The sequence below is a fragment of the Labrus mixtus genome, chromosome 23 (genome assembly GCF_963584025.1).
Source record: "Labrus mixtus chromosome 23, fLabMix1.1, whole genome shotgun sequence".
Taxonomy (NCBI): Eukaryota; Metazoa; Chordata; class Actinopteri; order Labriformes; family Labridae; genus Labrus; species Labrus mixtus.
The window spans coordinates 18,392,119-18,404,471 of NC_083634.1; the positions used below are offsets into that span (position 1 = coordinate 18,392,119).

The 12,353-nt window shown below is 40.4% G+C and overlaps 1 protein-coding gene across 2 annotated transcripts in view; it reads left to right on the top strand.

The window, feature by feature from the left end:
• The window catches only part of arhgap36 (Rho GTPase activating protein 36), a 50,605-nt gene that overhangs the window by 24,092 nt on the left and 14,160 nt on the right, over nt 1-12,353 (top strand). For both annotated transcript variants that reach the window (XM_061031710.1, XM_061031711.1), the window contains exons 2-3: nt 626-782; nt 7,802-7,870. In XM_061031710.1, the coding sequence (XP_060887693.1) occupies nt 626-782; nt 7,802-7,870 (226 nt within the window). The remainder of the gene's footprint in view (nt 1-625; nt 783-7,801; nt 7,871-12,353) is intronic.

A 12,353-nucleotide genomic window follows, 5' to 3' on the forward strand; every position in this document is an offset into this window, starting at 1 on the left:
AGCCCTCAAACATCTTGTGTATGTCTGCTGATGACAACACAAAGATCTCTGAGAAGAAGCCCAATCATTGCAAAAAAAAATCGCATTGGACCAACCCATTGGAAGCAGGAGTTCAGCCTATCAAAGCATCTGGACGCTTCAGACAAATGTGTCTAAACCATGTTAATTACAAAAGTAATTATTTATTGAGTTAAAGCTTCCAAAGAAAACATCTGTTTCAGACCACAAAAAGGGAAAAGCTCACACTTCCAACCGTCCACAAGGGATTATTTTGAAAATGTTGTATCGCACTAACAATAATTGTTTTCTATTTATTTATAATTGTGTTGCATAGCAGCAGTTTAGTCAGTGATTAATGGGGTCTTATATTTCATAAGACCCCAGAGCCCTGCAGTAAACAATGGAGCAAGAGTGTGTGTACAGTACAGCGGTGGAAGAAGTATTCAAATCATTTGGTTAAATGATTAATAACATGCACAGGCAACTGGGCTGGTTGAATATCTTCTTTAGGATTTACCATGACCTGGATGACTGAGAACCTACACAGATATATGGTATGGTGTTGTGGTGAACGTGAGCAGACTTTTTAGAGATCTTAAAATGACTATCTCTTTCCTGTCGGCAGGGGGACCACACGTGGGCGACCATGTTGGGTCAAAGTGTGCGGTTGCAGCCGGTGCCCATCCAGAGCCTGTCAGAGCTGGAGCGAGCCCGCTTACAGGAAGTGGCCTTATACCATCTGGAAGAGAGGGACCTGGAATTTAAGATCAGCATCCCAAAAGGTAAGACAATACGGAAAAAAATCACCCAATTACTACATTTTTGTTTTCTTGTCTGTTAGATGTACCTAATGCCTTTGTGGTAACCAAGCAATGACACAACTTCAACTAGTTTCAATGTAGGGTTTAGTGTGGACTCAAAGCTGGTGCAACAGGCCACAGTTCTATGCTAAGCTATGCTAATCAAGTGAAATGTTAAGATTTGCCTCTTTGTACAGACTCAAGAATGGCACCACTGTCTTTGCAAAAACGAGCCTATTCCCCAAAACGTGTGGACCAAATTCATCATTTTGGAAGTCAGCATCCAAACTGCAACTTTCTAAATTCACATAAACCTCTGGCCTTTGGTGTAGTTTGGTCATTTCTAAGTTTTTAGCTGTGGAACACCATTCAGGTTCATTGGATTTTAGTTGTAATCTTGGATGTAGGTTCAGATATGCCTCAAGATTTTCACTAAGCTCTGCAATAATATAACTCTTGTGACTCAATTGAAAGCTTTTGGTTAAAGCAAGTCGGGTTCAGGATGCAAACATGTCTTTCTGAAGAGGCTCTCAGATTGTAGAGGTATAATAGATTATGACTGTGAGGCCTTTAGAAGCACACAATTCCTTTCCACTTCCTATGTTTGGTCTCGGCTTTGGAGACGAGGCTCAGCCTTGACGTTAAAGACGCAAGCTCACGATGACATTTTAAACAAGATGTGAGTAGTGGGAGTTTCTTGGTTGGACCGCTCTTTATAGCGTGGACAACCCCTCCAGCTGTTTAGCAGCCACAACAGCGAGTAAGTAAATGTGTGGAATGAGCTCAAAGCAAGAAGACAAGGAGGTTAAGCCTCTGCACTCGGTCAAACTCTGTGCACTCTTGTAAGCAATCCCAGCTGTCAGATATGATAAGAAGGGGGCAACGGATACAGCATGAGTAGCATTGTGTAGAGATTCCCTCCATATCTCAGACACTTTTCTTGAGTGCAGTTTACATTTACATCTTGTTTTTATCTTTGTGGTCCTTTGGGGTTCTTTTGAACAAATGTGGGAAAAACTTGGTTGATAAAAAGCAACATCTGGTGCTAAGAAAAGTTAACAAACTGTGTGTGTGCCAATATGGGAAAAGATGCAATTTCAGATGCTTGACATTTGACCAAGTTGTTGTTTTCCTGATGAAGCCATGAGGCTCTTCTCACAGGGATGATCTTGGCTTTCTCTGCTTGGAGAAAACACAAAAACAAGCTCATGGGAAACTGGAGCCAAACAATTTTGACTTTCCCAGCTCTGAACACTATCTCGAAAACAATCTTGGATGCAAATTTGGTATCTTCTCATTTTTCAGTCCCATGTTTTAGTAATTCTAAGGGTCTGTGTCCATAGTGGTGGTTTTTGCGCTGGCAGCGCTCATGACCTCAGTTTCAGAGGGCTTCTCACCCATGCTTGTTGTTGCTAGGTTACGAAAGTAAGCGCTTCCCTAGTGACCGTTGGGCATGTTTTAGATCAGCTCTAGACCTGGAAGTCATATTAGTTTCTGCTCCGGCATTGTTGATGTCAAAGCTGATACAAGGAGTCCCACCCCTTCTTGATCATGATTGGTCAATGAAGGTGAAGTGACATTTTTGTTCTGTACTGTTGACCCACCGGTTCCTAACCCAAGTCCCCACAGCTTGAGCTACTGCCTCCCCGGATTTTCATCCACTCAAAGTAGTGATTGATCACGTATTCTTCCAAATGGGAAAGGGGTTCAAACACTAAGAAATACTATCTAGGTAGCTCAACACATTAACTTTTAACCCGTTGATTCCCCTTGCTATTCAAGAGTCAGTATGAAGGGAAGCACTGAAAAGCGCAGCATTCTTTATTTAGATTTCCATTAAGGTTCAATTTTGTCAAAATATCCGTCATCAGTTGGATGTAATCACGGCACCAGCTGGCATCATCATTTGAGAGACTGGAATCCTAATGTCTGCATACCACAAAGTAATGACGACCAACTGTCTAGAGATGTCTGCCATATTTTGGGTCAAGACGACTCTTGAATAAAAGTTGGCAAGTCCAAAAAAAGTAATGAAATGACAAATTGGGCAAGATTTTTTTTCAGTTTAAAACACATTTACTGATTATTTCTGAGATAGTCTGCAATGGGAAGTTGCGAAACCAACACACATCTTTGTAATCTTTGCCGAGGGTGTGAATTCCCTTGGGGTCGGGAGGGGAAAATATGTCTCTGTCGCTTTTTTTCCGAATCCTTTTTCACATTTTGTTTTCCTTCGTACTTGACAGTATCCTCTTGACAGTTAGGCCACCATGCTAGACATCAGCAAAGTACGAGCGATTCTGTTTTTGTTGTCGTCAAGCCTCTATTTGGGCCCTGAGTTGTGTTTAATAGACTTTTTCACTCATACCCGGAGGACATTCCTCCACACTCTTCCTCTGCTGATGTTTACTGGCACATGCATTCCTCTTCTTGCCACTGGAATACTCCCTTCTTTGAAATATTGTTTATGTGCAACCGTTTTATCCAGCTGACCTCCTAATCTCTAAATCCAGCCAATAAAGCGGCATCCTTTCACCAATAAACTGTAAATATTTCAAACACCTCGCAGGCTACAGACTGGGAGGTTTTCTCTCTGTTTATCGGTGCTGGAGGGATCAGTAAGGTCATGGCTAAGAAACAAAAAACAACTGATTGTAAGAGTGATATGTGTGTAGTACTAGGACCTGTGTGTGTGTGTGTGTGTGTGTGTGTGTGGTCAGTACCTGTTCTCTTGGGAGACTGGTCCACTGTAAGCTTCTTTTCTCAGACTGTCTGCTCTCTCCTGTACCGTTGGACTCTCGGGGTCATTGGCCTTTGACAGGCTCAACTCCGACCAGACTGCTGATTCAATCAGACCCAGTTTATGCATAATGGGGCTCAATTAACCTCTAGTTCATCTACTTATGGACGTCGTCAATCCCAATCCTGCAATGTAACGTTTCAAAGTCAGTATTCTTGATGACTACGCCATCTTCTTTCCTCGCTTTTGCCCTCAGATTTTGGCGTTTTCTCTGCAGATTAATCGTTACACAAGTTAAAAAAAACCCTCTACAAATAGTGATCAGTGAACGATACAGGGTTACCTTTAATCATTCAGTCACTGAGTTTTTGGCCGGAAGGCGCTAGCAGGTCATCAACTTCTTAGTTGACATAATGCACTGCTAGTTATTGTTCCTGTTCTTAAAATGTAGGGCCATCATTCATTCCCTTTTTGCTCGTTTTTGGTCTCCACCAACTACCGAGGACAACATCTGACTTCTAAATATTTATTTCAGATCTTGACTTAATTATCACCTATCGCCGAAGTTGCAAAAGAACAAAACAAAAACATGGAAATAAGCTTAACCTAACTCATTAGTGTGGACAATGGCAGACTGTTAATTAGTTTCCAAGATCGATCCAAAGAAAAAATCAATTGGACAATATAAAAAACAAACTATTAGATCTACCCCAACACCAGTGGCTTTCAGATAATTGTCTCACAGGATTTTAATCAAATCAATCCATCCATAATTGAGGATGACATGTTCTTAGTTTGGTTCTCAGGGCATCATACATCCTGTGAAACCCTGCTGTCCCTGTCCTCCTTCACTTTCGGGAAGTCTTGGAGTTTTTTTTCTCTTAGCCCTTTCTTCTTTTATTATCTTCAGGGATTAATGTAAACCCTTAGTCATTGGTTCAGGGTTCAAATACAATGTGATACACGGGGAAAAAAAGAACAAATCACTCACAGTTTTCTGCTTTAAGTATTTACAGGAGTTTGTCTTTTCATTCCCAGTTATAATATCCGCAGCTTAAAATTGCTGTAAAGGTTGCTGAGGGAAAAGACCTCCCGAATATCCCTATATGTTTTCCATGGAACAGCCTGTACAAAATGCCATGTGTTCCCCTAATTGTTAACACACCCGATCTAGAATTAGTATATTGTAAACACCAGTTTTTCTTACCAAGACAATGCTCTAAACCCACGATAACTCGGTTAAAGAGGCAGGATGTGGAGCTTGTAAAACACAACAAAAACACTGCAGCGCTAACATCGTTTCCACCAGGATGGAAGCTGTTGGAGGCCAAACAAAACCATCACAAAAAATCTTGTGCCTGGCTCTAAGACAAAGCAGACTGTTGGTAAGTGTGGGAATCTTCGTCCTCCGTTTCTCCCCTGGGGTCAAATCTCCTCCGTCCACAAAGTCTGTCATGGTCTTGGCTTAACCTCCCAGTTTGCTATTTCTTCACTGGGCTTCTATTGCTGCACTTCTGTTTCTTTTTCCATCTCTTTTTCTGTCTCCAAACAGCTCCTCTTCCATCACCCTTCCTCGACTTCTTATCGCTCACTGTCTCTCTCAAGTCTGTCCTTTCTTTTTGTCTCATACTGGTCCAACTGAAGGAGGAATCCACGTCATAAATCCTCCTGTTTTTATCTAATCACACTTATTTTAATGTAAATGTATTTGAGTGTGAGCATGTGTGTTGCACATGTGTATGTACAACACACATTCTCATGCCCTGTTCTTTGAAACCGTCCTCTACAGGGACTCCAAACCAACACGCTCTCTCCTTCCTCTGATCATCTTTCCAATCATTTGTTTCCCATCTCCAACTTTACAGGAAATGTTTTTTTCCAGTGTCCTTTGTGTTTTTGTTTTTGCCATAATTCCACACGTTGGTCTTCATTTTCAATATCCCACTTGTCTCGGTTCTAGTTGTGTTTACGGTCGCCGCCATGTTTGTTAGCTGTAAAAAATACGTAACATGCGGTTGGTGGAAGAATGAAAGATTTGTAGCTATGTACATGAAGGTTTGAATTCACAAACTGCGGTGGCAAGATCCGTTGTTGAAAAGTGAAGTGTAAAACTCCTGCAGTTCCTCGAGTGTCCACTAGAGGCTGGCTGCAGAAGCACCTGAAGTCAAATACACACCCATTCAAAAAAATCTTGTTTTTACAGCAGAATTTAACATGTTTACAACCTGGTTCAAACAATGAAATAGGTCGGATTAGCTCATGCCTTTATCGGCACACAAAGACACTTTTCAAATTGTAACTGTTTTAAATGATCTCAGTGGTTTTTGTCACAGATTCTGAGTGTTTGATGTGTTTTTGCTTGTTTTACTCTGCTTGTAATCTCGACAGCATTGGAAATGAGGGAAACCTCAGTGTCTTTTCGAGAATAGATATAGGTTTGAAATGAAATGAAATACGGCGTGTCATTTTTATTAACTTATCCATTTTAAGGAGAAGAGTTATACACAGGTGAGCTCAGGCTGTTTGCCTGGAAACAATGGATGACGTCACTCGGGCTAATTAATAGGCTACAGTCTATGGGGTGGACTGATGGAACTGATGCATTTTAACAAAACTTTCTTCCAGCAGCAACTGCTGAAAAATGCATTTTTAAAGTCTGTTGTACTTTGAATCTTGAGCTGATTTTCTCTGTGTGTTTATCTTGATCTGTCATCTCTGCTCTCTGTGAATGTGTGTTATATAATCACACACTGAGTGCATACATGCGCACACAGATGTCTAAGGAACGTGGTTAAGAGATTAGCTTAGTAAGATGCGACGTGTGCACGATGGAAGGGGCTGTTAGCTTTGGAAATAAACGCTAATTTCCTGCAGTCATGAGAATTTGACCCCTTTTTCCCCAACATGCACACACACACACTTAAGTACACAAACACAGAATCTCAAGCACTCAAATACCAACGCTCTGTTTCTTTCCCTTACCGGCTCCGTTTTCCCAGACACTATGGGGAAAGAACAGGAGACTTTCTTTCATTTCAACTCTAAAATATTCTTCAAGACACAATTTGCGATGCAGGGCGCACCGCTTTGTTCCTTAATAGGAAAAAGACCCGTCCATGAATTAGTGATTTCTAAACACCAGCTTTAGAAACCCAAACAATGACTTGTTCTACGTAGACCCGGTCAGAGGGGGAGGATGTCGGGCTCGTAAAACAGGAGGTACAAAAACAGACTACTCACTGTGAAAACACTCCTGAGAGCTGGGCTGCAACAACAAACCCCCTCATAAGCACTAAAGAGTAACTAGCACAGAAACGTGGATTTACAGCTCACTACTGACATAGCATTGATATTGTTTGCCATGAAATACCAAACTACCAAACTCCATTCGATCTGCAGAGTCCCTTTGCACCTTTAAGAAAAAGCTAAAGACCCAGCTCTTTCATGAATACCTACGCCCTTCATGATGATGATGACGATGGTCTCAATATTACTGATGATGATGATGGTAATGACGATGGTTTTGTTGCTAACGGCAACTGGTTTCTATACTGATTAGAGCTCTCAAGACTCAAAGCTGATCGTTTGCTCTTACTGACATTGTTCCCTTTTTTCTAGATCCTTGCTTGTGTTGTACTTACTCTCTGATGTACGTCGCTTTGGATAAAAGCGTCTGCTAAGTGAATTGTAGAATGAAAGGAAATGCTACTAACGCTAGCTTTCTAGCTAACGCCACTTCTCCCTCCTACAGGCATAGAAAATGTCACGGTCAAACAAAGTAGAACTATCAAGTCACCTGAGATGTTTTCTTTCTGTTGTAAAATGTATTGACATTACATTTGGTAATTATTATAACGTTATGTATGTTTATATTTTCATGTTAAACCTGCATGTTGTTCACATACATAGACAAACTTAACACACAAAAGGCACTTTGTCCCTCATGTTAAGGGGCAGGGTGCAGACATTAAACAAAGGGCTATTTGAACAAACAACAAGAGCTTGTCCCTTGAAATGGCCTGGTCTATTGTCAGAGCTGAGGAAGAGGTACAAGCACTCAGGAGAGAGACATAAAAAGAGAGAGGAAAGGGAAAAAGGTCCTAATGAGGGCGCCTTCAGATCTCGTCGATTGTTGAAAAGGGTGATGATTGAGTCAACAAGCCAGAATAATGAAAGGCAGATATACAGTATGTCCCTCAATCTGATAGAATAGACATTTTATTGTTATATAGTGGTCATTTTTTTCTTTCTTTTTTTACAGAAACCCACAAGAGGAGAAAATCACTTCGCAGGAAGTTTGACTCGTTCTCAAAGGAAAAGAAAGAGCGAGGTGAGTTCGTCACACAAACACAGTCGTGTGCGGTTAAACATAAAACCATGTCTGGGTCACAGTTTGTCTTCTTCGATTTACTGAGTTTCCCTGAAGTCCCCGTATAACCCGACACAGTCTCTTTGTGACAGTAAATATTATCATCCTACACATTATATCCCTCTGTCCGCTCAACCAGCGTCCCCACAAACGGCTTTTACCACTAATGGTCCGACATACTTGAAATACTGTGTTTATACAGCACAAGGGGAAGAAGCAGGGCAGAACACTGACTCATGGAGCGTTCAGTGAGTCGAGTTTGGGTTTCATCAGCCTGCATTGTTTTGAACATAAACTTCATAATGAATGACCACAAACACTTGATGTGTTCTGCAGTCATGCCGTGTCATCCTACGTACGCAAACATCTCCGTCAGAAGATGTAGTACGTCAAAACTAATTCACTGATTACTGGAAGTAACCAGCTTGATGTAATACTTATTTTTATCACATTTACGTAACAATACTCGATGCTCAGCTCCCGATTTTGATACCATCATGATGCTGGATTCACTAAACAATTTTTATTTCCAATTAGATTTTCTTGTTTTTATATAGACATATAGATTTAATCCAAATTATTAATAAATGGTTATTTTATTTCAGTTTTCTGACAATAACATCCCCCCCCCCCCTTTTTTTTGGTTAATTTCAGTTACCTTTTTTAAATTCTGAGTTTTTAGTCAGTGGTTCATTGAAAAGTTGGTTGCGTTGAGTAACGGATCGAAATGCATTTTTTTGTGTCAGCGATTTGAATTGACCTTTATTTTGTATGATTTCTAAACTATATCGTTAAGATAACATCCGTGTTTTTTTGGTTTTGTTGCTACGATGGTTACTCATATACAACTTCACTCTCTCTTAACCTCAAACATCAAACTTGTTACGACAGTTTGATACCCTCAAAGTGTTTCACCAAGGATTTACTTAAAATGGCTCGAGTTAATTAATTGAAGTTAGACAGCCTATTAGTCATAATCTGACCTTCTTACTCTTAGTTCTATTTCTGTCCAGTTGCAATTCTAGAGTCTGTTGGGGCCCCCAGGCAAGAAATAATTGTTGGCCCTACAACCCGCATTTATCATCACCTCTTCCTCTTGTTTCCTGTTTCAGTTTTCTCTCCTATAGACGGATAATTCCTCTTCATTTTTCTTGGTTGACTTTCAGTGACAAACTTTGATTTTCACATAATGCTCGCAACGCTTAGCAAGGCAACGAGAGTGAGTGCTGTCAGATGTCAGAAGTTTGTCAGCCCCCCCTCAGGAGCCCCCTACTGGTCTGGGGCCCCAAGAAGTTGCCTGCCTTTCCTATTGACAAGCAGCGGCTCTGTTTATATCCTTCACAAAAGCCAAAATCTACAAATTCCAGGCTTTTTATTGCTCAGATTACCTTTTGTTGTTTCATCATTCCATAAATTAAAAATGAATTTGGTTTCTGACCAAACTGAACCATGTTGTACCAATCTCCTTCATTGTTCGAAATTGGAACAAAATGACCTGGGAGTGTTTTACTTTGATCACAAACTGTATGCATCCAATACTGGTGGTCATTCCCTGTTTTCATGAACATATAAACCATTATTTCACTCAGAAACTTGAGCCAGTTTTAGTTTACACTAGTTCTAGTGCAGTTGTGAAGTGGTTTAAAGCACCAAATTAGGTCAACATTGCTCTACATATTGGGCCATATTAGTGTTTGCACCATTGGGAACATGTAAACCCAGACTTCCAATGACTTGATCTCTTTCCAACTCGGGGTTTAATTGTTCTGTCTTGTACCCTCTTGGCAGTTTTTTTTTATTTCGTTTATTTCCCCTCTCTTCTTTCTCTCGCTGTCAAAGCCACGTAGTCCCTCATCTTGCAGCCTTGGCCCCAAACCTCCCATAAAGAGATGTTCTCTTTTCTCAGGTGATTATGGAAGCACAGAGCGATACAAGCCAAAACACACAGCACACACATTCCCAGGCTGTCTGCGCAGGTCTGTAAATCCTGCCTCCAGCCTCTTACACACAGGGACTTAGCTGAAGCTAACCCTACTAATCAAAAAAACAGGACATTGGGACCTGGCAGACCTCCTGCTGGCTTTGCTTAGCTACTACTGAGCACATGGCTTTGGCCTTTAGTGGTCAGCAGGATCTTGTGTTAATGTTTTTGTGATGCCTGTTGGGATTGTTTTTTTGGTTTGTTTGTTTTTCACAGCAGGTTGTAGAAGAGACAGCCGGGGTAATAGTTAAACTTCTGCATTTTGTTTGTATGCTGATGAGTTTCTGCTGTGCAATCTCAATTGTGACCCTTTAAAAGGCTTACTATGCGACTTTCAGAGCAGATCTTCAGATCAAAACAAACACTCTCTTCCAAACTCCCTCCTCCCCTCCTTTCTCCACACCTTCTCCTCACATATTATGCCTTTAAAATGTACGGCTGCTACAGCAATGGAGCTTCCACAACAAATTTGTACTAGTTTTTAATAAAGTTGAGCAGAGGCGCTGCTTGTGAACAGGCAGGGCAGTCAACTGCTTGGGGCCCCAGACCCGTAAGGGCCCCTTGAGGGCTGACAAACTTCAACCAAAGCAGTGGCCCTAAATGTGCTAATTTTGCAACGACAGTAGGAAACCTCCCTAAGGGGGGCACCATCTGACAGCACCAACTTGTCTTGCCCAGCTAAGTGTTGCTTGCGTTATTGCAGTGAAAACAAAAGTTTACCAATGAAAGTCAACAATGTTTAGTTAGTTTAGTTTAATCGTTTATTTGAATCAGGGACAGTGTACAAAAAACACACTAGAAGGGAAAAAATTATTGCAGATATGATGGTGATGAACGTTTGAGAACTATCTGATTCTCAAAACGGCAAAGGAGCTTAGATGAGTCGTACCTGAAAGCTGTTAATTTGGAGTTACGCCAAAAATTTTAATCACTGCATCCTATCAGGATCCTTAAATGTCATAGTTACTATGACAACCCCTAACTCATGGCTGTGTGTTTGAAGGATGTCTTGGTCCATCACAAGACTAACCCCAAGGTGACAAGTGTTTCTGTCCCATTACATACATAAATCAACATTGGTAGATTTGGTATTTAAGGCATTATGCTTCCCTTAATTTATACATACTTTTGGTGACTTTATCTAACCAAATAGCAGCTGTTTCACACCGTAAACCACTTGAAGAGCTATTTTAAGTCAATAGGTAATGGGTAGGTAGGTTAGTAGGTAATGATGCGGTGAAGTGGGGGGAGGTCAAATGTCGATAGAATTAGGGTAAGGCAAGTTTATTTATAGAGCACCATTGATACATTAAGCTATTCAAAGGGCTTTACAGAGTTAAAAACAAATCACTATAAACATTAAAAGACGTTACATTTACCCGAAATAAGACAAGATCTACAAGAAAAAGAGCTTTTAAGAATTGTGTCTGTAAATTGATGGATAAGTGTGGCCCGATTAAAAGACAGTCACTATTGTTAAATTTGAATGTTTCGCTTCTTTTGTCTCTTTCCTCTTCAGCCTGTTTCTTTAGGGAAAATGTTATGAAGAGGTTAATAAGCTTCCTATAGTTTATTCTGTGTTGTTTCACTGGAGTGTACACAGAGAACATTCTCTGTTAAATAAACACAGGACTTTAAATTAACTCGATGATGAAGGAGAAATAGCAGTTAGTAGTGAACAGGTTCTAAATATAAATCTCTGAGTCTTTGGTAACAAAGAATGACCTGAGGACAAGGAATAATAATAAAGAGAGAAAGCTGTGAAATCCCAGAACAATAAGACTTGAAGCAGTCCGACACACACAGCTGTCTTCCTGTCCAATTTTAATGTTTGTGTTATCGTTAACCCTGGACATGTCCAGAGGGATATAATCAGTGTAGATTTACAGAATCTTGGCTCGTGCAAGTAAAAGAAAAAACACATAACCAAGTTTTATTTTCCACAGCTGTCAAAATGTAATGTTTTTGGATATGGATCTCAGAATTTCATGAATAAAGACAGAAGTCACGAGTCTGAATGGAATGGAATCCCAAAGCTTTAACTGAATACATAAATAAACATGAATTATATTGTTAAATGTGAAGGTTTTTACCATTATTCAGATCAAGACTCCCTAACCCCCAACCATTAAATGTCTCACTTGTATTTCCATTTCTGAGTTAAGTATATTCATTCTTGTTTAGTGAATGTGGTGTGGTATTGAAAGTTAACTAATATCGCTCAAAGTTTGGTTCTTGTAGAGAGAAGAATTGAATCCCCTTGGCCGAAACCATATCACAACACAGTTATGACAATGACAATGTTCACTGCCCTGGTTTTATCTTTAAAAAATAGCAGAAATGTGTGTATTTGTAAGTTGTTGTACATCTGTGTTTGTGTCAACTAAGTCCACCAATTAGCCAGCATTTGGCAACAATGGGAACTTCCATTCAATAGGCAGAAACCTTGAGCAGAACCGGACA